At 46.9% G+C, this 25402-nt stretch overlaps 1 protein-coding gene across 1 annotated transcript in view; it reads left to right on the plus strand.

The window, feature by feature from the left end:
- Positions 1-25402, plus strand: part of RABEP1 (rabaptin, RAB GTPase binding effector protein 1) — a 989154-nt gene that overhangs the window by 464417 nt on the left and 499335 nt on the right. Inside the window, exon 8 of the mRNA XM_085649558.1 lies at positions 16159-16284. Coding sequence (XP_085505684.1) covers positions 16159-16284 — 126 coding nt within the window. The remainder of the gene's footprint in view (positions 1-16158; positions 16285-25402) is intronic.

A 25402-nucleotide genomic window follows, 5' to 3' on the forward strand; every position in this document is an offset into this window, starting at 1 on the left:
TCGCAGACCCGGATTATGATCTGTTGATGGGCCCATTACTGGCCCATGACCAGACCTGTTCTGGGGATGGCCGTTTGATTCGTGCAGCTGCGCGTTGAGTGTTGGCTGAGTGGAATACCTGTGAGGCTGCACAGTGCCTCCTGCAACAGATTTCATCGAATAATCACGCAAGTTGCCCGGATATGCTCTTGGAGTCATCGGATTATGAGGAACACGTGTTTCTTCGAACTACTTTACTGTATGACATCTCTTTTTCCTACGAACTATGGGTATGGCCTTTTAGAACAAATTGCATTCTTAAGTTCACGAACTTTAATGGATTTTCCCAATACGCATTTGTCATATTTTCAACAAGAAAAAAATTATTTCCTGTTTTCGAAAAAATTTGTATTGATTTTTTTTTTTTTTTTTTTTTCCCCTCTCAAGCGTTAGACTCTGCTTATCTTTGGACTCTGTTTAAGTCTTTTATCTATATGCTGCGACCTGACCAAGGGGAGGGTGTCAAAGGGCCGTTAGTGTAATTGTCAACATAACTAAGTTAGCAAGAGATCTGCTGCCATGATTCTGCTTTTGTGCACTTTACTACATGACTTTAGCAATAGGCTTTTTTTTACCAGCTCTATGCCTAACTTTTCAGCACATAGCGCTGCGACACCTATGGGTATTTGTGCGGTTTACAAGTTTTTAAATAATAATAATAATACTTGATTTTTCAAGACTCTGTTTATGTCTTTCACATGAGAACTGTCTGATTTGTGTGTTCTCGGTCTGTTCCTGGAGTTTAGTCTGAACACGGTGAGGAAGGTCGATAAACAATGCCACTTGTAATTCTGGTCTGGTCAGTCAGTAGCAATTAGACAAAACATGCTAACACAGCTGAGGCTGCTGGAAAACTCGTGCTTTGATATTATGGGGATGCATGTTGGTTTAACACACACCTGGAGAGGGACCTTTCCAGGGAGAAGAGCCATGCGGTTACTATGATGTAGATATACCATCTAGGAACTAAGGTACTTCTTACCAAGGGGAGGGTGGTTAGGCCTTATAGTCCTTTATCTCATCCACTGTCTTTATAAGATGACATCTCCCGGTTTTAGGTTTATGTGTTGGTAGTGGCTCGTATATTGCGTTATAGAGCACGATAGTCAAAATAAACATTTTAAACTAGATCAGTGTCTGTCAATTCTTATTGTGGACAAGTACGAGTGAGTGAGCGAAAAGGATACGTCTTGTTACCGCGATTCCTGAGAGAGTCGGGAGTGTTGTGTTCTGGGGTGTCTAATCATTTGCATTTTCGTGATTGTTTAGGAGAGTGAGGGAGACACTATAGCTTGTCGGTCCTGGGATTGTGGATACTGAGGCAGTAGGAAGGCTTAGCCCCTATACACCGAGGTCCCGTATTCCTGTGCATAGTTCTGTGTATATGCAGAATCCCTGCAACAGTGGCTAACGAACCAAGATTGGGTCAACGCAGATCCCTCTCCCTTCCCCAACCAGAGTACACGATGGTAACAGATGCATCACTTCTGGGATGGGGCTGCCACATGGGAAGGCAGAGATCAGAGCCCTCTGGTCTCCGGCGGAATCCGGATTCCACATCAACCTTCTGGAGCTCCGGGCGATTCGTCTCGCACTGAAGGCATTCCTTCCTTCTGTCAAAGGAAGAGTAGTGCAGGTGTTCATGGACAACACCACCGCCATGTGGTATTGCAACAAACAGTCCGGGTGGGGTCTTGGACCCTCTGTCAGGAGGCACTTCGTCCCTGGAAGTGGCTGGAACATCAGGGCATGTCCCTGGTGGTTCAACACCTTGCGGGTTCCCTGAACGCCAGGGCGGGTAAACTCAGCCGCAGATGCATGATGGATCATGAATGGGGACTTCACTTGGAGGTGGTACAAGGTCTCTTTCAGCTATGGGGAGAGCCTTGGTTAGATCTATTTGCCACTGAAGAGAACGTGCAATGTCAGCAGTTCTGCGCATTGGAATTTCCAAGGCGGCACTCGCTAGGCAACGCTTTTCGTCGCGAGTGGAGTTGCGGTCTTCTGTACGCCTTTCTGCCTATCCCACTTCTGCCCAGAGTGCCGAAAATCAAGCGCGACCGGGCCCAAGTCATTCTTGTGGCTCCAAACTGGGCACCAAGAGTCTGGTATCCCGAGCTTTTGAACATGGCCATCGATCCTCCGATCAGACTGCCCCTTCGGGAGGATCTTCAGTCGCAGCAGCAGGGGACGGTCCTCCACCCGAACCTGTCCAGCCTCCACCTCCTTGCGTGGTGATTGAGCGATGACAGTTGATAGCCTTCGACCTTCCTCCTGAAGTCTGTAATGTTATCTTGGCAGCCAGGCGTCCCTCTACTAAAACAGTATACGCCTGTTGAACAAATTTGTGGCATGGTGCACAGCAAAGGCTGTATATCCACTTTCTGCCCCCCTCTGAGGTTCTCATCTTCCTCCTATCTTTGGCACAGCAGGGCACTTCTCTGGGCACCCTCAAAGGCTATCTTTCGGTTATTTCGGCCTTTCTTCACCTTCCAGATCAGCCTTCTCTTTTCAAGTCCCCCTACTGTAAATCATTTCCTTAAGGGCATTGCTCATCTGTTTCCTCCTATTCCTTATGTAAGGCCCCAGTGCGACTTGAACCTTCGTCTTACTTGCCTTATGTGCGCTCCCTTCGAGCCGCTACGTAATTGTCCTCTCAGACTCTTGACCCCTAAGACGGCTTTTCCGGTTGCCACCACCTGTGCTCACAGGGTGAGTGAGAGTCAGGCTTTTTCTTTTAAGCCTCCTTTCCTTGCTGTCCATCGGACAAGGTTGTCCTTAGAACTCGACCTCCTTTTCTTCCCAAAGTGGTTTCCTCTTTCCACATAGGACAGACCATCAGCTTGCCCACCTTCTTCCCTCCCCCGCATCCTTCTAAAGAGGAGTAGAGGCTTCACCGTCTGGATCCAAACGTGCGCTCTCATTTTATCTGGATCGCACAAAACCACTCCGGGTGGATGATCAGCTCTTTGTTGGCTATGTGGACGCCAAAAAAGGTCGGGCCGTGCAAATACAAACTGTCTCTCGATGGGTCATTCTTTGCATTAAAATTTGTTATTCCTTTGCAGAAAAGGAACCTCCAGTAGGGTTGCACGCCCATTCCACCAGGGCGACTGCAGCCACTACTGCTTTGGGACATGGAGTTCCCCTTCATGACATCTGCCAGGCAGCCACGTGGGCTTCATTGCACACGTTCACTAAACATTACTGCCTGGACAGCCAAGTCCGGACAGACGGCTTCTTTGGCCGCTCCGTTCTTCAGGAGTTCCTGGTGTGAACTTGGTTCGCAGACCCACCTCCGGGATTGGTATTGCTAGGGTATCTATTCTAAGGTAAGGAATCCATAACTAATAGTCTCTTTCAGATGAACAAGTTACTTACCTTCGGTAACGATATATCTGTAAGAGACATATATTAGTTATGGATTACTTACCGCCCCACCCATCCTCCTTGTTCTGCGAACTGACTTATAGGGTAAGGGACTCCCTTTCAGGGCCCTAGTTTTATGCACCAGTGGTCAGTGTCTTGCATGGCTCTGCGGTTCTGGTGTGGAATGTTGTGTAAAGAACTGACGTCAGCGCGCATGGGTGGCGTCTAAGTGGATGCCGCGTCATCATTCCGGCGATCACAACGCCAATGATGAACGTAGAGTCGACCGACACCAACTACTGAAGCGCAGGGGTACTGCTGAAGAAAAATTCTCCGGATCAGTCTGATGCCTGGGGGTAATTCTAAGGAAAGGAAACCATAACTGATATGTCTCTTACAGATATATCGTTTCCGAAGGTAAGTAACTTATTTGACACTGAAACCCGGGTCGACTCGGGTTTGATCTCTCGCATTTACAGAGCACTCAAAGGCGATCACCAGATTGACTAGTCGGGCTTGTTAAAGATGGACTGCTGCACTGTCCAAGTCGCTCTCTAATGGTGCTTGGAGACAAGTGCTTGCCCAGGTCAGGGAGGTGGCGAGTAACACGCAATTTGAACTAACTCAATTTTTTTCTATTTACATCACGCTTATATGACACCACAGCAGCTACAGAGAATCAACAGAACTCAGTTCACTGCTTGTCCAAGGTGTGGGTTTCCACCTGTGTCATTCCTTCATATGACATGAGACTGTTGTGGACTACGGGGGTTTTGGGAGGTGGTGCTAGAGGTTTTACGAGAGGTCACGAATATGCCATTGAAGTCCTCCGTCGCCCACAGTCTATTTGGGGTACTCCCGGCATGCGACCAAGAGGAGCACTCAGTTTGCTCTCCTTGGCCTGGTGTTGGCTAAGTTGTGGGTGGCCATCCAGTGGATGCAGCCCCTTGCGCTGACTATGTGGAAATGGATACTATACCTGCAGAAATGGGGTGTAGCAGAAGAGATTGCGGGCGATGCGCACTGGCAGGACAAACCTGCAGAACAGGATTTAGATAGGTAGGCAGATATGTTGAATACTTTTGGCTGCTGTTGATTTGCTGGTGGACGACACACCGGCCGCCTCAAAGGGTTCGGACATTGAGTTCACCCCGGATTAAAGGCTGGATGGTGGCCATGCTGGCGGACGACATACTTGCCACCTCAAAGGGTTCGAACATTGTGCCCACCCTGGGTTGACGGCTCAAAGGTGGCCACTTGAGATGGGTTTGGATGAGTGAATGTTTGCGGTTGAGTTGGGATGCAGGGCGGACTACGGCTGGAGGTTGATGTGGATGTTAGTGGTCCCTCCCCTCTTGAATCTCCCACAAGAGAGTGGTTTCTCCCCCCCGCCCCCACTTTACTGCGTATTTGCCAAGTTACCCCTACCGCAATTGTGATCAGAGATGTGGAGGGGGAGAACTCCTGTCAATGGTAACTTGTTTCTGCTCACTGCTGCTGCTAGTTTTTTGTTGATGTGCCATTGTTGTTTGATGATGCTAATGTACAATGTTAATTTCTTGGGCTTGGATATTGCCCACACTTGACACCTTGATTCTGCATTGGAACTGGATACTTTTGTATGATACAAAATGTAAATGTACTGTTTTTCTTGTCCCTTGTTTAATACACTGATTATAATAAACATGTTTTAAAAAAACACATACACATTAATGTTCCCAGGCTACACGAAAATGCTCCAACAGCGTAAACGTTGGATCAAGTAAAAGTAAAGCTTAAGCCCCTTAATCTTACATATATGCTCCTCTTTCCAGCCCCACTTAGTCATCTTTCAGGAATGAGCTCACTGTTTTTTGAAACGCCAGATGAGGCATCGGCATGGCTGGAAGAAAAACCCCAGCTTCAAGGGACCCTAAAAGGGAAAGCATGAAGATCTTGCAAAGAGACCAAAACAACAAACATGTTTAAATTTGAATCTTGTGAAGTCAAAATTGAAAAGAATCAGATGACACAGGATAATTTACCCTTTCTGGAAAAGCAACACCAGTAGCTGAGGGGGAGATTCCACGGACACTGGTCCAACGTGGGAAGACTGGCAAAACATAAGCCCTATGGGAGAAAATGAGATCCAAAGCACACAACAGGTGATCGACTTTAGCACACCATAGATGATGGAACGAACTGACGCACTGTGGTCCCTAAGATATAACTGGAATGTGGATAGAGAGAAAATAGACTGGACGCTTACTACATTAAAGAGACAAAATAAAACTCGTCAGCTTCATGATGTGCATACTGAACTGGAACAATGAAGACCTTGAAAAGCCCTTTATCCAAAGGGTAGAGGCAAGGAATACTCTGAAACTACTTGGTTGGTAACATTTGATGGGGAAAAGAGTTTGGTTTGAAGATTAAATAGGGATTGGAGGGGGGTGGTAGAGAGGGCAACATGCCTTCCTAAATTTTGGTGTGAGCAATCGAGAACGAAACACAGTGCAAAGTAATTTCATGGAATTTAAGTGGTCTAGGTAATAAAAAATTGGTGGCCCATTACATACGGAGATTAGAGCAGGACTTAGTGATGCTTCAAGGTACACACTTAATGTGAACAGAGTGTAAAATCTTTGAAGGGTACCAATATGTACCACTGGCTCATGCAGGATCTAGAGGAGTGTTAATTTTAACGATGAAACCCACCCATTCCAAATACAGGAAACATAGCTAGGTCCCAATCGAAGCTAAGTAGGAGTACAAGGAAATTGGGTAGGCAAGATATTATCCTGCTCTTTGTATACGCCCCAGCTCAACTTCTACAGGTAACTTTAGAAAAAATATGAAGTATACTCTTAGAAGCTGATACTCCTTTATATATAGTTGATGGTAATTTCAATGATTTAATGCTACCAGAGGTAGATGGGAACTCTACCAACACAATTTACAGAACAACGAGGACACACCTGGCAATTTTTGCGTGGACGATGGTGCTCACCGACACCTTGAGACTTAAACATCCTTGTGTTATACAATACTTTCACTACTCAGAGGCACCCAATGTATACTCAAGACTTGACTGTATATTCATCCCAAATGGAGATGTCCCAACCATAAAGAAGGCAGAATTTCAGACCAGTTTTGGATAACAGACCATACTCCACAAATTATCAAAATGGGTGGGATCCCAGCAAAGATTTGAATGAGCTGGAATTTAAATGCTTGAGAACTAAAAGATCCTGCTTAAAAAGAGGAAGATATAAAGTGATGCAGAAATGTATTTTAAATGTGGGAGCAGTCCAGTCCCCTTGAATAATTTGGGAAGCATACCAAACAATACTAAGAGATCAAGCTCAGAATGTAGTAGCCCGAAAGGAAAAACTGAAACAAGAAGATAAATGACAATAGAGACTAAGCTTTTACCATTGGAGAGGATGGTGGCCATCTTTAGAGATACAGAGCCAGATGGACATACTGGGGAAAAAAAATCCCGTATAAGACACAAAACTTGGTTAGGTAACAAACATTGGCGATGCAACACAAATTATTTGAAGTAGGTGATAAGGCGGGACTTCTGTTGGCTTTGCTTCGCAAAAGTGAAGAATAAGTAAGATGGGTAGGAGAAATGGTGGATAGAGAAGCGGTAACACACAACACCGATAAAGATACAGCGAATGCTTTCTCACAATATTTTGTGAAATTCTGTGAAGCTGAAAAACTGACAGAGGACGAGAATTAAACTATTCCTAGAGAGTCTAGACATGCCAACATAAAGCAGAGAAGACAGACTAGCTAGAAAAAGAAATCACAGTAGAAGCAGTGACAAATGCAGTTAAACAAATTGAGGTGGGTAAAGTCCCTGTCACAAATGGGATACCAGTAATACTTATAAAAGTTGTACTTCGCTACCGAGTCCTCACCTCCTGAATATGTATTGGAAAGCTAGAGATAGGGAGATCATACCCCCAGATCCGACATGCAGATCTTCAGATCATAAATAGGAAAGGGAAGCTGCAGAACAAATGCTATTCATCTAGACCGATCTCCCTTCTTAATGTAGAGACTAACATTTTGGCAACAGTCATTGCCTCAAAACTGCAAGTCGTAGTTACCTCTCTTTTGCATAAACATCAATCAGGTTTTGTGACACAACACTCCACAAGACTTAATATTAGGAGGTTACATAATTGGTTAGCCTACATATACACACAAGACGAGCTGCAAGCCGTTCTGTCTTTGGATGCCAAAAAGGCCCTTTGGTGCGGTGCACTGGCCTTTTCTGTTTTTGCCACTTCAAAGTTTTCAGTTTGGACCAATGTTCCAGAGTTAGTGGCCCTGCTCTACAGTAGCCCCACTGTGGCGATTAAAGTGAAGTGAAATCAAGTAGTCTTTCACTGAAGTGAGGAATTAGACAAAGGTATCCATTGTCCCAGCTCCTGTTTGCTTTAAGTATAGAGTTGCTTCCGGTTACATGGTCTGACCACATGGTAGTCCTGTTTAGGATGAGTTATAAGTGTGCTAACAATCCTAGTAAACCTATGATAGAAAACAGGAGGAACTGGAAGAAAGTTACGCTGCAATCCATGAGAGAAGAACTCGATAAGACTTCCCCAACTTTGTCGGGGATCCCGGACCTGGACACTTCCCTGGTCAGTACATGGGTCAAGGAAGCCTTAGACATACTGGCCCCGATTAAACCTTGTAAGGTGGTGAGGAATAAACCATCTTCACCCTGGTTCAATACAGAGCTTCGTTGCGAAAAGAGTCACTGTAAGAGACTTGAGCGGAGCTGGAGAAAACACTATGACTCCACGGCCAAAGAAGTTTATAAGATAGCCCTAAAAAAATTCCATACTCTAAAACGTAAGGTTATGAGAGAGTACATGGCTAAATAAATTATGAACACTGATAATCCTTCAAGAGAGATTTTTAGGATAGTGGAGTGCTTTCTGAAACCCACAGCCATCAAGAGAACGATCACACCTTCCCTGGACCTATGTGAGCAACTAGCCACTTTTTTCCAGGACAAAATTTTGACGATCTATTCCACCTTTCCTTCAACAGGTATTCGCGAGCCACCTCTGACCAATATGGCAGCCAATTGGTCATCTTTTTGTAGATTTGAGAAGGCAGCCTCTTTGAAGGATCTTCAGGAAATTAAGTCTGGCTCCCCTCTGGACCCCTGCCCGGCCAGAGTGTTTAAACTCCTAGCTCCTCTTCTTAACGATTCCCTGAATTCTCTGTGGAACTCTTCCTTGGAGACGGGTATCGTTCCATCGGAATGGAAAAAGGCACTGGTCCGACCAATTCTTAAGAAAGAAGGTGCTGATCCTTCGGAGCTTAAACATTTCAGGCCCATCTCACTATTGCCAGCCCCTGCTAAAATCCTTGAAAAAGAAGTCCAGAGACAACTCTCGGACTTCCTTGAATCTAATAATCACCTTCATGATTCACAATCAGGGTTTAGGGCGGGTTATAGCACAGAAACCGCCCTATTGGAAGTCACCGAGTCGATCCGTGAAACCTTGGATCAAGGCAGAAGTTCTATGCTGGTTTTGTTGGACCTATCTGCTGCTTTCGACACGGTTTCCCATGAGATTCTCCTACATAGATTACACCAAATTGGAGTGAGGGGGACCGTGTTGAATTGGTTTCAGTCTTTCTTGGAGGGGAGGTCACAACAGGTTGCTATGCACCCTCATGTTTCCAGTCCTAGATCTTTGGCGCAGGGGGTGCCACAGGGCTCGGCATTGAGTCCAACGCTCTTCAATGTCTATCTCGCACCCCTTGCTGCCACTATTGAGAAATGGGGGGTGCGAGTTGTCTCGTATGCAGACGACACGCAGTTGATCTTCTCCTTTAAGGAAAATAGTGATACTGCCTTTATCAACTTTAAGCAATGCCTTTCTAACATCTCCTCCTGGATGACGGAAAATTGTCTTAAGCTAAATGCTGATAAGACGGAGGTACTATTCTTCAACCAATCCGCTCCTCCCCGGGCGGAGCTGTGGTGGCCTGAAGAACTGAATCCGCCCCCAACACCGGTAACGGCGGCGAGGAATCTAGGGGTCAGGTTTGACTCGCAACTGTCTGGCAAGGCTCAAGTCATGCATATCTCCTCTCAGTGCTTTTGGAGATTGAAGACACTTAGAAGATTCCTACGCTTCCTTCCTATGAACTGTAGGAAGGCAGTGGTGCATGCCCTTATCACGTCCCAACTCGACTATGCCAACAGTTTGTATATTGGCCTTCCGGACTACCTGATGGGTAGACTGCAGCGTATTCAAAACGCAGCAGCCAGGCTGTTGAGGAATGTGCCGTTACGGTATCATATCTCGCCTCATCTGCACAGCCTGCACTGGTTGCCGGTAAGAAAAAGAGTGCAGTTTAAGGCCCTTGTCTTGGCTCACAAAGCAACGAGAGGGGTTGGCCCCCACTATCTGAGACAGAGACTTCAGAAATATCTTCCCGCAAGAACTCTCAGATCCTGCAACCAAAATCTTTTAATTATTCCAAGGTTTAGGAAGGCTAGGACAGGTGGGCGTGCCTTCACAGTGAAAACCACTATGTTATGGAACACCCTACCCAATGACATCAGACAGCTGGACAAGGAACTGCCATTCAGAAAGGCACTTAAGACCTGGCTGTTCAGAATGCCCTAGAGATCGTCGCTATCCTCTCCCTGCTCTATCCCTTGTACCGGTAGGACGCTAGCGCCGGGACACTTCCGTTGGAAGTAGCTGTCGCGCTCTATAAATACTTAAATAAATAAATAAAACCCTGGCTTGTTGAGTGAGAGCACAGAAAGACACAGGATTTTGAGAAGATGTAAGTTCGACAGAGGAAAAAATCTCTGTGTGGATGATATCCTACCATATGTAACTCAGCCTGCACACACGATCCATAAGATAATCCAATTATTCATGAATATAGCGCATACTCAAGCTATAACATAAATTGGGGAAAATCCATCATAAACAAGACTGCTGAATGGGGTCTTGGTCTGCAACTGCCTCCAGGGTTTAAGGTCTCCACAGAAGGCTTTGTGTCTAGGAATTTTTGTAATGCAAAACATTGAACAGTTTTTGTTAAATAACATAAAGAATGTCCTAGCAGAGATCTGGGCAGATGTACCCTGCTGGAGAACAATTCCCCTTACGCTAATGAGTCGCACAGCAATCTTTAAAATTAATATTCTCCTGAAACTCGTGTATATAACACACCCTACCCAATACTAGAGGCAACATTTGACAGAGTAGATATTGAGCTAAGTAATGTGCTGTGGGGCATGCTTAATTTGTAAAATAATAGGTGCCTGTGTCCATAGTTTTTCTCAGAAACCCGCACTGGCATTATCTTTGGTCAAGATTGCAAATACGAAGGCTGCACAGCCTTAATTTCGCTTGATGCCACTTTAATCCACCTCCAAACACTCCCTGCCTTATTTCACTCTTGCATGTAATTTTTTCATTCCTGCGTTCTCCCTTCGTAACAGGTCTTCTGTCCTTTTGTTCCTCCTTCTTTACCCCTTTTGTATTTTTCTCCCCCTTGCTCTGTATTAAAGTCTGTTGAGGAGAAATAAGTGCCAGTACTCACAAATGAGTGCCGGTGGGCCAGCTCAAATTAAGCACTGCCTTTGGAATGGAGATAATCCAACAATAACATTGAATGCTCTAATTAGAAGCCTCTATGTTTGTGAAAGTGCCTTCCTGATATCAGAGCATATTATTGGGCAATACAACTTATCAATGACTGGCTATACGCCCAAGAAATTCTGGTCACGCCCACATTTCTTCATTACTTGAATGACTGCAAAAGGAAAATCAATCAATCATAGCATTTGTAAAGCGCACTACATACCCGTGAGGGTCTTGAGGAGCTGTGGGGGGCAAGCTGCTACTGTTCGAAGAGCCAGGTCTTGAGAAGTCTTCTGAAGGTCAGAAGGTCTTTGGTCTGCCGTAGGCGGAAGGGGAGGGTGTTCCATGTCTTGGCAGAGAGGTGGGAGAATGATCTGCCGCCGGTGATCACTCTTCAGATGTGGGGGGACGGTGGCGAGGGCGTGGTGAGCGGAGCTGGCGGGTGGGGGTGTAGAGGCTGAGTCGGCTGTTGAGGTACGCTGGTCCAGTGTTGTGGAGTGCCTTGTGTGCGTGGGTGAGGAGTTTGAAGGTTATACTCTTGTGGACAGGGAGCCAGTGCAGGTCTCTCAGGTGGGGTGTGATGTGGCTGCGGCAAGGGATGTCGAGGATCAGACGTGCGGAGGCGTTCTGGATGCGTTGGAGCCGTTTCAGGAGTTTGGCCGGGGCTCCTGCGTAGAGTGCGTTTCCGTAGTCCAGTCTGCTGCTGACGAGGGCCTGGGTGACCATCCTTCTCGTTTCGGTGGGGATCCATTTGAAGATGCTGCAAAGGGTGTTGAAGCCGGGGGAGGAGACAGCGTTGACCTGCTTCGTTATGGAGAGGGTAGAGTCGAGGATGACCCATAGGTTGCATGCGTGGTCGGTGGGTGTTGGGGGTGTTCCTAGTGCAGTCTGCCACCAGGAGTCGTCCGAGGCCGATGGGGTGGATCTGAGGATGAGGACCTCCGTCTTGTCAGAGTTCAGCTTCAGTCGGCAAAACTTCTCCCAACCACAAGCATGAGGCACTAATGATTTGAGAAAAATCCATGAGATGCCTCAGTTGTGCAAACAAAATAACAGAAGAATGCTGTAGGAAGTCACAATATTGAAGGGATTTAAGGTATATGTTAATTTTGGAATACTAAGTATTAAGGGTGGGGGATCGCCTAAAAGAGAACACGATTAGACTCCTCTTAAATGCACAACCGAAATTTGACTTGGCTCCCTGCCAATTATTTAAGCACATGAAAATTAGACAAGCACTGCTAACAAAATACCTGATATGAGCAGAGATTGCAGAGTATGGCCCCTTTGAATGTAGAGCGCTAATGGATGAGTTAAGCAGAGGGGCTTATTTCTTTCATACTCTTGCTAGACAAGCTAGTACATCTTCGGACAATATGTTCAGAAGAATTAGGGAAACTATAGGATATTGATTGGGAAGTGGCAATAATAGACCCAAAAAAGGGTGCAATAAAGACAAGATTACGGCTGGTACAATTGAAATTCTGCATAGTGTGTAATTTAATAATAGTCTTTTTAAAATGGGATGAGCCTTCACCCCAACCTGCTTGAAATGTAAGACTAAAGAGGGCATGTTCCTGTACAGATTCTGGGGATGTAACAGGATTCTGATATGCTGGAAAAACAAAGTACGGGAACTGGTTTGAATCAGAGCCTGTGGAATCCCAATGACCGCCAATTTGTTATTCTGGGAATACCCAATGAGTTCAACCTGCCAACAAACTAAGCAGACTTTTTGAATGTTGGTATTGCTGTTTGTTACACGAGAACTGGAGAAAAGTATGGTTCCCGACAAACCCCACCCCCAAAAAAAGGAGAGGTAATGCCGGGAGGAAATGGATCTATATATGGGAGCAGAGAGGGTGACATGAAGCTAGAGGCAGTTTGTGCAAATTCTGTTAGATTTGGGAATATAGTAAACTACAATGGGTTGGGAGACACCTTAGAACGTAGGTACTCATAGTACGGCCCGCGGGCAGCCAGCGGCCCGGCAGGCCTTCATTGGCGGCCCGTGGACCTTGGCTTGCAGTTTCCACGGACGACAGTAAACACAGAAATTACTGCAGGAGCATACGTAGTGAATACGTATTAAATAGGTATTCACTACGTATGCTCCTGCAGCCATCTTCTGTGTTTACTGCCGGCCTCTGTGACGTTAGGGCACCTTCAGAAAGCTTCCCAAAAGACCCTTTAAAAGTCAGCTGTAAGCGCTTTCACAGCTGACTTTTAAACTGGTCTTTTAGGAAGCTTCCTGTTTAACAGAGACAGATGGAGGCAGAGAGACAGATGGAGGCAGAGAGACAGATGGAGGCAGAGAGACAGATGGAGGCAGAGAGACAGATGGAGGCAGAGAGACAGATGGAGGCAGAGAGACGGATGGCGGCAGAGAGACGGATGGCGGCAGAGAGACAGATGGCGGCAGAGAGACGGATGGCGGCAGAGAGACGGATGGCGGCAGAGAGACGGATGGCGGCAGAGAGACAGATGGCGGCAGAGAGACAGATGGCGGCAGAGAGACAGATGGCGGCAGAGAGACAGATGGCGGCAGAGAGACAGATGGCGGCAGAGAGACAGATGGCGGCAGAGAGACCGAGATGGAGATAGGGACAGCCATAGAGAGATAGAGGCAGAGACACACAGGCAGAGAGACGAGAGGGAGATGGAGAGACGAGAGGGAGATGGAGAGACGAGAGGGAGATGGAGAGACGAGAGGGAGATGGAGAGACGAGAGGGAGATGGAGAGACGAGAGGGAGATGGAGAGACGAGAGGGAGATGGAGAGACGAGAGGGAGATGGAGAGACGAGAGGGAGATGGAGAGACGAGAGGGAGATGGAGAGACGAGAGGGAGAGGGAGATGGAGAGACGAGAGGGAGATGGAGAAACGAGAGGGAGAGACGGAGAGGGAGATGGAGAGACGGAGAGGGAGAGACGGAGAGGGAGATGGGGAGAGGGAGATGGAGAGACGGAGAGGGAGATGGAGAGATGGAGAGACGGAGAGGGAGAGGGAGAGGGGGAGGGGGAGATGGAGAGACGGAGACGGAGATGGAGAGACAGAGACAGAGACGGAGAGGGAGATGGAGAGACAGAGACCGGGAGACGGAGAGGCAGAGAGACAGAAAGGCAGAGAGGCAGAGAGACAGAAAGGCAGAGAGGCAGAGAGACGGAAAGGCAGAGAGGCGGAGAGGCGGAAAGGCGGGGAGGCGGAAAGGCAGGGAGGCGGAAAGGCAGGGAGGCGGAAAGGCAGGGAGGCGGAAAGGCAGGGAGGCGGAAAGGCAGGGAGGCGGAAAGGCAGGGAGGCGGAAAGGCAGGGAGGCGGAAAGGCAGGGAGGCGGAAAGGCAGGGAGGCGGAAAGGCAGGGAGGCGGAGAGGCAGGGAGGCGGAGAGGCAGGGAGGCGGAGAGGCAGGGAGGCGGCGAGGCAGGGAGGCGGCGAGGCAGGGAGGCGGCGAGGCAGGGAGGCGGCGAGGCAGGGAGGCGGACTGAGGGAGGCAGACTGAGGGAGGCAGACTGAGGGAGGCAGACTGAGGGAGGCGGACTGAGGGAGGCGGACTGAGGGAGGCGGACTGACTGAGGGAGGCGGACTGACTGAGGGAGGCGGACTGAGGGAGGCGGACTGAGGGAGGCGGACTGAGGGAGACAGACTGAGGGAGACAGACTGAGAGGGAGGGAAACGGAGACGGAGGGAAACGGAGACGGAGGGAAACGGAGACGGAGGGAGACAGACTAAGGTCGACAGACTGAGGGAGGAGGGCGACAGACAGAAGAAGGGAGACAGGGAGGGGGAGGGAGACAGAGGGAGGGAGACAGAGGGAGACTGGGAGACTGACAGAGGGAGACACATTGTGGGAGGAGGGCGACAGACAGAGATAGGGAGGCAGAGGGAGCCAGACAGAGGGAGCCAGAGGGAGGGAGGCAGACAGAGGGAGACAGAGAGAGCCAGATGGAGAGGGAGACCGAGGGAGAGAGAGACGGAGGGAAAGGGAGACAGAGGGAAAGGGAGACAGAGGGAGAGGGAGACAGAGGGAGAGGGAGGGAGACAGAGCGAGGGAGGGAGACAGAGCGAGGGAGGGAGACAGAGCGAGCGAGGGAGGGAGACAGAGCGAGGGAGGGAGACAGAGCGAGGGAGGGAGACGGAGCGAGGGAGGGAGACAGAGCGAGGGAGGGAGACAGAGAGAGGGAGGGAGACAGAGAGAGGGAGGGAGACAGAGAGAGGGAGGGAGACAGAGAGAGGGAGGGAGACAGAGAGAGGGAGGGAGACAGAGAGAGAGAGGGAGGGAGACCGAGAGAGAGAGGGAGGGAGACAGAGAGAGAGAGGGAGGGAGACAGAGAGAGAGAGGGAGGGAGACAGAGAGAGAGAGGGAGGGAGACAGAGAGAGAGAGGGAGGGAGACCGAGAGAGGGCGCGAGACCGAGAGAGGGCGAGAGATGTGTGTATGCCAGGTCTGGTGGCTCAGTGGACGAATGCGTCCGCTGCAGGGGCCTGTGTTCAATCCCATGGGGAGTGTTTTTTTTTTGTACCCCTCTAGCCCCGCCCCCTCCCTCACTGACCCCGCCCCTACTGGTGCGTCCCTCTGCCACAAACCACACTGTACATTTGGCCCCCCCAGAGAAAGGTTGTGAGTACCCATGCCTTAGAATAACAGAACATACGGAAGAAGAAGCAGGAGGGATAAGAGCAGAAAGAGAATCCGGGGTCTCAGAATGCCCTTAAACTGTACAGTCTCAAAGCTTACTCAAACATACACTATTGTTACAAAAGGTAAAATGGTGCTAATGACAGCTGTAAATTGCCCGCCACCTGTTATGAAAATGCGGCTCTGCTACTGGCAGTCCTATTGTATTCATGCAATAAAGCTACATTTCAATAACGTTTCTTTTTTTAGACAATTATTTATTTATATATCAAATATATGGCATTGTTTCACTGTTTTTTTTGTTGTACAGCAATTGTGTAATAATCCTATAATCCAGTTGAAAAACCTCTTGAATAGATGGCTTTTGTTCCAGTAAGTTAGGCTCCATTAAAATAAGTGGGGTAAGCAAAATGAGGATCCAACAACCTTCCAGAAGGATGAGGCTTGCATGGAATCTATTTAATTGTTTGATTACTTACTGTTTTGTTAGGAAGAAGATGAATGGCAGAGACGAAGGAAAAGAAAAGAACATAAACCTCATGAATCTGAAGTGAAAATTATGGATGATGGGGCTTTAAACCAAGAACAATCTCTTCTTAATTTTCCAAACGATGAGGTACTTTGAGTTTTTGTTTATTGCTGCAGCATGACTAGCGCTGAGCATTTACTATTTTCTTTGAATATTTTTTGTTTCCAGCATGGTTCAGGCTTACAGCTCTGATTATCCTCAACACAGAACCCAAACTTGCATAATGCTGTGTTACAGTTGAGAATTTCTGACCACAAATATGTCCTCAGCCAATTAATCTGGTCAAACACAATCCTATATTTTTAGGTCGAGCATTCGAGTATACTTTAGTATATACTTATAAGTGTATGTACTTTGTGGGCTCTGGAGATCACCCCTAGGACTTGTCTGCTTCCACTTAGGGACTTTTTTTCTGTTCAACTCCCTCTATTGAACTGTCTTGATAGAAAACGACCAGCAGAGGTCAGTAAAATACCAGAATCACTTTAGCATTCTCTAGATTCCAGTCCATAGAAATTGTCTTCCACGAGCACCCGTAGACAATAAAAAAAATTTCAAATCCTGTATTTTCAGTGATCTGACAACCGAAGGCCCTGAGCTATACCATTTCCCGCTGAAAGGCAATATTTCTCTCCACGTGTTCCCATACCTGGCGTGTCACGCAGTTTGGTGCTTACTTTCCCTCCATGATAAAGAACAGTAGATGTTTCAGCACCCACGCTAATGTGCTACATAGCTAAATACATATAAGGTTCCATAGGCGAGACGGATTGCATTGCAAATGCTTGTTCTTTGATGTTTTTCAGCTATCTGTTTCTGCTTTTCTTATTTTTTTAATATATAATTCTGCTCCTTTTGTTTCTTTGATGTATAATGTTTACACCGCTCTTTAAAGGCTGCATATATTGCAGGCTTATTTATGGATTCACAGTTTTCCTTTTGATCAGGGGTTTTCATGGTTTTTACGTAACCGCTACAGGCAGCTTTAGCTGTTTGTCGCCAAGACCTATTGCTTACAATATACATAACTATTAACCAATATACAAAGCACACAGTGTGCTTTAGGTCGGTCCCTTGCTCATGATTCAATTGCTTTGTTGTATATTTCACTTCTCTGCTCTTGATTCAATATCTTTCCTCCCGGTTTGTCCTGCCCAGGACCATTTTCTCTCACAGAGTTCTGATTGATTGACGAGTATCCTTCCAGTGTTAAGGAGGCTTGCATTCAGGGAACTACTTTTTCTCTTTTAGGTCTCGCCTGGCGTTAGCAGTCCGCATGCGATGCTCTCGCCATGCGAGGGCTTCTTGGAATCAGTAAGGTTCCAGAAGTCGTGTCTCTGCTCCGCCCGTAATTTTGTTTGGCGTGCATTGTTTGTCATCCTTCATTATGCCAAACCGAGTTCGTTGATTGGATCGGAGGGTTTTTAGTACCTCCTGGTTGCCACCCTGTCCTCTTTAGGCCCCGCCCACCAGGATTGGATGTTTTACTGGCGGCGTGAAACGGTGGGATTAATATTTACTTTCAGCACTTTTTTTCTTTACTATTGCATGCGTCTTGCTTGTGGGATGCATTTAGTACTATTGGGGGATGGTTAACTTAATGTTTTTTCATATCGTTTGTTATTTGAAATCTTGTTACTATACGCTTCAGGTGCGGTGTCTTGCGTGTGTTATGCATTTTCTTTATTATACGCTATCTTGTTACTATACTCTTGAGGCGCGGTGTCTTGCGTGTGGGCTGCATTTTGTTACTTGAAATATTGTTGCTATATGCTATTGTTGAAGCGCGGTGTGTTGCGTGTGGGCTGCATTTTGTTACTTGAAATATTGTTGCTATACGCTACCTTGTTACTATACGCTTGAGGCGCAGTGTCTTGCATATGGGATGCATTTTGTTACTTAAAATATTTTTGCTATACACTCTCCCCTTCATTACTTGGTGTAGGCACTTTTTTTGGGAGAAAGCACAGCTCCTGAGTCCGACTGCCACCTCCTTCTGTAAAGCAGCCTTGTTGGCCCTTCGTACACTCAAACAGATCGAAAAACAGCTCAATTTACAGCTGCTCCCTTTCCGTTCTCTTTGATGCATTTCCTCTCGCTGACCGAAAGTTGGTTGCAATGTGAATGAGGTGGCTACAACTGTAGATGGCATCGGGCTTTGCGCTCATCCCCTTGCAGTGTGAGTAAGGCTTGGTTGCTCTTCAGCTTTCGCCTTGTTTTGAACATTTTCTCTCAGTAAACTTTCCTACCTTTTGTTCAAAGTTGAACGGAGGGCTCACTTTGCTTCCGAGCACCTGAAATAATGAGCACTGCCCGCATTAAAGGTATGGTTTGTACTCCCTTTGCGCCCCACTGAACTTTGTTTATTGTTGTCACGAAGGGCTTACTTGTTCTCTTTACCGCCGGATTGGCAACCTCCTCCGGTGCCTCTCTCCTTATTGGAACTCCTTTCTTTAGTTTTGCGCGCCACGGCGTAGTCTGTCGGGCAGCAGAGTCACACCTGGCCCTTTTTAACTACAAGATTAGAAACTAAAATGAACGTGCTGTGTTTTCCTTTAAATTGCACGTTTTGCACTACTGTATGTTTTTGATTTAGCCACATCGCTACGTCACTAGTGATTGCTTTGTGTGTTTTTTGTTTTTTTTTACATTTTACGTACACAGTTCACCAGATGTGATGCTTTTAAAAAACGATATTTGACATTGTAAATGCCACCGGGGGCTCTCAGCAGATCTCCGAGGCATTCCCCCCTACTAAGATGCCACCTTCCCCCCCCCCATGCTCCTTAAAGCACTGTTTGCTTTACCCCTCCCGCTTCGCCTTAAAAGTCCTCCCCCCCCCACTTAGCACACACGCAACCTTCCCCTTAATAAGGCGGCAACGCCTCTTCAGTACTCACTCCTCCTCCGCTGCAGTTGATGCTCTAGCCGACCGCCTCCCTCCGCACCGGGGGTGTCCCCGCTCCACCAGGGCACAAATCCACCTGCACTATGTAAGTAGCATCTGAAAGAGAAATGTTAGTGATAGATTCCTTACCTTAGAATATTCCCAGGCGTCAGACTGGATCCGGAAAGTTTTTTTCGTCAGCAGTGCCCCTGCGCGTCTGTAGGAGTCATCGTGCAGCTTTGCGTACGTCGCTGCAGTTGTATTGGCCGAGATGTCGTCATCGGAGCTACTTAGACGCGCCCACGCATGCTGACGTCAGTTCTTTCTTTTTCCGCGCCAGCAAGCGCAGATCCGAGAGAGAGTGGTACTCCCTAGTTAATATTTTAACTTTATTTTTGAGACTGGTTTCTCTTGCTTTGTCGAGTACTCGACTTCTGGTGCAGTAGAGATGCCCGGGTTTAAGTCCTGTAGGGACTGCTGTCGGAAGATGTCGGTGGCAGACCCGCATGACTTGTGTCTCTTCTGCTTGGGGCCCGCCCATGACCCCGAGACGTGCCCTGATTGTCGGGCCATGGCGCCAAAGGCTTTGTGGGAGCATTCCCGAAAGTTGTTGGAGGCCCGGCAATCGGTTCCACGATGCTCGAGGTCCCCCTACCGAGGGAGGTCGAGGGACAGGTAAGTCAAAGCGCCATAAGAAGTCGAAGAAGCGACTTCGCTCTTCGTCTAGCCCTCACCGGTCGCGGGACGCAGTGAAGGGTGGTCACTGCCCTGCGGCTCCGATGGAGCCTCTGTTTTTGCCTGCGGCCTTCCCGCCTTTTCCGGGGCCGTACGCGACTCCGGGAAAAAATACAGATATTCCTGTCAGCCATGAGCCGTTTATTTTCCCCATCGGGCACCTGCGGCCCGCCTTCGGGCCCCGTTGGGTGGTTCTGCCCCAGTGTCGCCACCTTTGGCCCCGGCTACCTAGGCAAGATACCCTGCGGCGCCGTTGGCTCCGGCGTCAGGGCAGACGCCGGACACGATGCCGTTGCCTTTGGGGCCGGACTACGTCCAGCCTGGATTGGTTTATTATCCTCAGATTCCTATTCCAGGTGGGGAGTTTATTCCCTTTCCCTGGGCCCCTCGTTCTTACTAGCTTCTTAAACAGCCGGTGGCCGAAGGGGAGTGCTGGGGGGGTGGGTCTTTGGACCCACTCGCAGCTCAATGTGAGGATGAACCGGAGTGGGAGTGTGATATGGAAGGTCCAGGCGATCTGGATTTCTCTCTGCACCCTGGTACACTGTCCTCTTCTTCTGTAGCTACGGAGGAGGTTGGGACTTTTTCTATGGTGTTGCATAGGGCGGCTGAACCTCGAGCTCCCTTCCGTGCCCATCAGGACCAATCCCCTGACTGAGGTGCTGCAGCCGGTGACCTCCTCGGCGGAGCCGTGACTGCCCTTTAATGACGCCCTTACAGATTCTGTTAATCACCTGGACCAAGCCTAACACGGGGGTTCCTGTGGATAGGAGTGTGGCACGATGCCATCGCCCGGCCTCGGACGACCCCAGTTTTCTCACGCAACATCCAATGCCTGAGAGTCTGGTTGTCCAGGCCTCTGCCTCTCGGAGCGCATTCCTTTCCGCACCTCCGGGCAAAGAATCTAAAAAACTTGAGCAGTTTGGGAAAAAGATTTTCACCTCTGTCAGTTCGGGGTTGCGAGTGGTGACACTGTAGCACAGGTGCTGCCTCAGTGTCCAGTGGAAGCTCGAATGGTGCTCTCCCAAGCCATTACCGAGGGGAGAGATGCTGCAAAATTCACTATCCGTTGTGGCCTTGAAACAGCCGACTCCCTCGGCTGAGCAATTTCCACAGCAGTGGCGCTACGCCGTTACGCCTGGCTCAGGACAACTGACTTCTCCGGGGGTTGTCCAGAACACTTTGTTGGACATCCCCTTTGATGGCACGCGCCTCTTTGGTGACAAAGCGGATAGCACTTTGGAACACTTTAAAGACTCCCGGGCTGCAGCCCAGTCCTTGGCTCTTGCCACCACGCGCGCTCCCTTGGAGTCTGCCTTTCGCTCCATTGCAGGTTTTTCAAACACAAAAATAAAAGGCATTGTCATTTACAATGCCAATAGCTCAAAATCTCATAATGGCAAGACCTATTGCATTGCAAATGCTTGTTCTGAAAGCACCCGATGGAAGTGTATGGATTTTCTCGCCCCCCTGCCCCCCAGTACTGCTTCCCTCCTTAAATGTTGCCCCATCTCACAAACAAACAACTCCCTACAACCCAGTATCTTTGATGCTCCCCCTCCCCTCCAGTTATCTATTTACTGTTTTATTTAGTAATGTTTGGGCACTATTGGCAGGTGTCCATCTTAAAATTATTTTTTTGCTCATTTTAAGATGGACATTTGCACATATGATGGATGCCCACACATGTGCACACCCACGCACAGGGCACCTATCAACAGCGAGGCTCTGCGTGGGTCAATACCATGTCTTTCTTTCCAAGCTATTTTTCTTTTCTTTTATCTTCTTCGGTTTTCCCTCATTGTTGCTTTTATCAGGCTTAAGTGGCAGTCCCTTTGTCCATGCCTCAGTTATGAGAGGATCAGTAGGCGCTAGTGCTCGGGTCTTCGCTTTGAATCGATCAGATCTGTGAGGCGTGCTGCTGGACTGTAAGGTGGGGCTAGTGAGGAAGGGCGAACTAAACCGCACCAGACCCGTTCAGCAATAGTGTTTATAGCTGGAAAATCAGACCTCAAGTGAATCAGGTATGCATTATCACTAGGCATGTCCAAGCTTCTAAAGTACCTTTGTCTTCTACTGTAATTACATAGCCACGTTTCTCTTGTGCGAAATGATTGAACTCTTCATGGCTTACCATGTTGCTTCTCATTTCATATGGTAAGACTCCATTTTCCTCAAATTTCTCCCGTCGAGCACTTTCTTACTTATTCTGCATTCACTGGTGAAGTGTTTCCATGCACCATTGTCATTTAATTTGAATTTACTTCAAAGGAGCTAGGCTGAGTCTTGATGTCATCAAGGTACGCCTGTCCTCAGTGTCCATAGCAAAAGTAGTTATTTTAATGTGGGTGCCGATGCAATGCTTTTCCTCCTGTTCACTAATGTAAACCACCCTAACACTGATTCTTTCTGGATTTCTTTCTGCAGTTATATATAGCACCAACACCACCGTAAGGTAGTGGAGTGTTTACATTAGCACCATTCACTTTTTTTTAGCACCTTTATATAGCTCCAACACCACTCCGCGGTATTGGAGCGCTTTACATTAGCACCAGTTACTTTACACAATGACACATTAAATTTTGTAGACTCAGGGCGATTAAGTGATTTGCCCATAATCAAGAATGTTAAGCCAATGCCGAAACTCAAACCCAGTATCCCAGTTCCATAGTCGACAGCTTTGGCCCGAACGCCGCGTCCTCTCTTGAAAGGATGCCGTATCATCTCCCTAGCCTCTGCCTCAGTTCCACCTATTACGGATAAATCACTTAATCTCCCAGTTTTTAAATACAACCAGCATTGGCAAAGCCATTGGGTTTCGCCTGTGCGAAATCTATTATTTTAAGATCTTGGCTAGACCGCGTTTGTGCTGTTCTATCTGTAGGTGTACAGGCCTTCCATCTCCAACCATTGGTAAACTTCAGCGTTGCTCTCAATTCCTTTCATGCCATTGTCATAGCATGCAGGCGTCATGCCCTCTTCTTGTGTTTGCCCCTCCCATAGCGCCTGGACCAATTACATGTGTACTTACACTGCTTCCGGTTTGCGGGGCCATTTTATTCTTTGTTTTCAAGCACTACATAGGAGTACTTGGGTTTTCAGGCCGTCTCCCTTATACACATACACACATACCACTAAAATACATGTGCGTGCACATAAACTAATGCAGTTCTTAAAACGTTGTTAAAATACAAACCTCACTTGTTTGTTTTTATTTTTTGCTCAATCCAATGGTATTGGAGCGCTCGCTCTATCCTCTGTCTTGCCATTGCGTGAACAGGAGCCGATGGTATTGGAGCACTTTATGTGCACTCCAGTTACTTTTCACAATGACACATTAATTTTTGTCACTGATCCTGCTAGTTTTTTTTTTTTTTTTTTACCCCTTCATTGTTACGAATGAGTTCTAATTTAAATGGTCATTGTTTGTTCTTTGGTGAACAGGAATAGGCATGTCAATCAAAGGTGGCTTACTACTGGTCGAGAGCCGGCCTTGGTGTGATTGATTGCGCTGTAATGGTACTTTTCTCTTTTAAAAAGGGAGACTGACTTTCCAATATTTTATTTAGGGTAAGCAGACAAAGTTTTAATTGGGGTTGTTTGTTCATTTTGTTTATGGTTCTGAAAGAATTATTCCGTGGTGAGTTGTGCTGCAGTTGGTTGAGTGTCATACTGCAAATGCGTTGTGATTGATCAGTCTTCTCTGTACGTCGTGTTGTGACCTGTTGATCTCTGTTGAAGCCACACTGTGATTGGTAGGTTATTATTGTTGATCTCACATGGTTTGTGAAGAGTTTGATCCAGCGAAAATGTGGTCTGCATTGAAAAAGTCTTCGATCTGTTATTGAAGGAGAGTTAATACCTCCATTAGATTCTCCTGCCTATCAAATGATGCTACATTTAAGACTTCGTAGGTGCACATGAATAAAAAAAAGTGAAGTAAGATGACTTATGATGACAAGACCATACAGTTTCCTTTAGAGTGTACCTTTTTTGGGAGAAAGCTTTGAGGCGTGTAATGTATAGAGGATAAGACGTGTTCCCTGCAGAAAGGAAAAACATGGAGAGTAACTCTGAGGAGGAGGATAAAGTTTTAGTTAACTTATTAGATTTGAGTCCTCAAAAATTGACATTTCAATAACACCCAGACCAGCTGATAAGGATATTGGGGCAGGAAAGCAGAGTATAATTACACATACACCTTCAGCTTCAATTGTACCCAAGAGTGAAGCAAGTCCTAGTATTTTCACTAATGTCGCTACATCAACTGTTCATACAGCTGGGACTGTTGCTACCATACAATTGAAGGAACTGGTGAGGATATAAATTAATATTTTCCAATCAAACTGAATTTGGAGACATTTTGCAGGGTGCAATTGGCACAGAAAGGTTAACTGCATATAATGAGGATGAATTAAGATATCTGAGTAAGGAAGCAGCAGTATGTGAGTGGGGAGCATATGAATGTTTGAGGACTTAGAAGAATGTAAGATTGCTGTATTAAAAAAATTGCAGAAATTACAGAATGAATTTGCAAGCAATATTGGAGCATTAATTGTACAAAAGATTGGGCAGATCTAAGGAAATACAAGGATAAGTGGAAGAGAAAAGTTAGAGGCAAAGCACAAAAGGCAATTACTGAAGAAGAGAAAAATGGGTGTGAGCATGACCAACCTGAAATGAGAACAGTTGTGTAAAAATTTCCTTTGCGAGAAGTACGTGGTGGAGCATATGTGCATATTGCCTTGCCGAGATCTGATCCCCTTGCATTTACAACACATTTTCTGTAACTTGGGGGGGAAAAACTGATAAATGGTATACAGAGTGGGAAAGACTAGTAACAATTGAAAAAGGTGCTTTGGATAGATTTGAATACGTTGTTTGAAACTGTGGTCGCAAAGGATTTGTGGGCTGAATGTAAGCCGCTTTCACATGGCAAACAGAGGAGTTTCCAAGCGTCCATCCTCACAATAATTCAGCTCCTATTTTCATGCTAAAATACAGAGAAGTGATAACGCATTTTAAGGAAAACATTCCAGAAAAAGATGGGACTTGATCAAAGATTGGGAGCTACTCAGGAGCTGAAAAAGTCAGAGCATACATACTGTCAGAGGCTAATGCCGATTTATAGGTTTACCAGAATCAGAAATCCGGATAAAAGAAAGCATTAGCGGTTTTGTATCAGCCTTCGTGTTAGGTTTGTCCTGGAGCCTACATCTGATCTTCAACAGAGTTTGTGTTGGCAGCTCAACAGCATAGATGGAATATTAAAATATGTGAAGTATTCCAGTGACTGTTACAATTTGAAACAGAGGAAGCTGAAAGAAAAGTTTAGGATTGTACAGACAAAGCATTTTAGAGGAGTGTTAGAAGTCAGACGTTGAATTCGGTTTTGATTCTTGTTTGTTGGTTCAAATTCTGGTGCAAATCCAAGCCCACGCATGTTCCAGGGAGTAGGTGTGAAGGGAAATAATATTATGTGCAATTTGGCAAGTTTGTAGAATTGCATGGTTGGTGAAATCCTAGTTGTAGAACAGAGTGGCGATATGTAGAATTTGATGTGAAGGGCTACCCAGTAGCATT

The sequence above is a fragment of the Triturus cristatus genome, chromosome 3_2 (genome assembly GCF_964204655.1).
Source record: "Triturus cristatus chromosome 3_2, aTriCri1.1, whole genome shotgun sequence".
Lineage (NCBI taxonomy): Eukaryota > Metazoa > Chordata > Amphibia > Caudata > Salamandridae > Triturus > Triturus cristatus.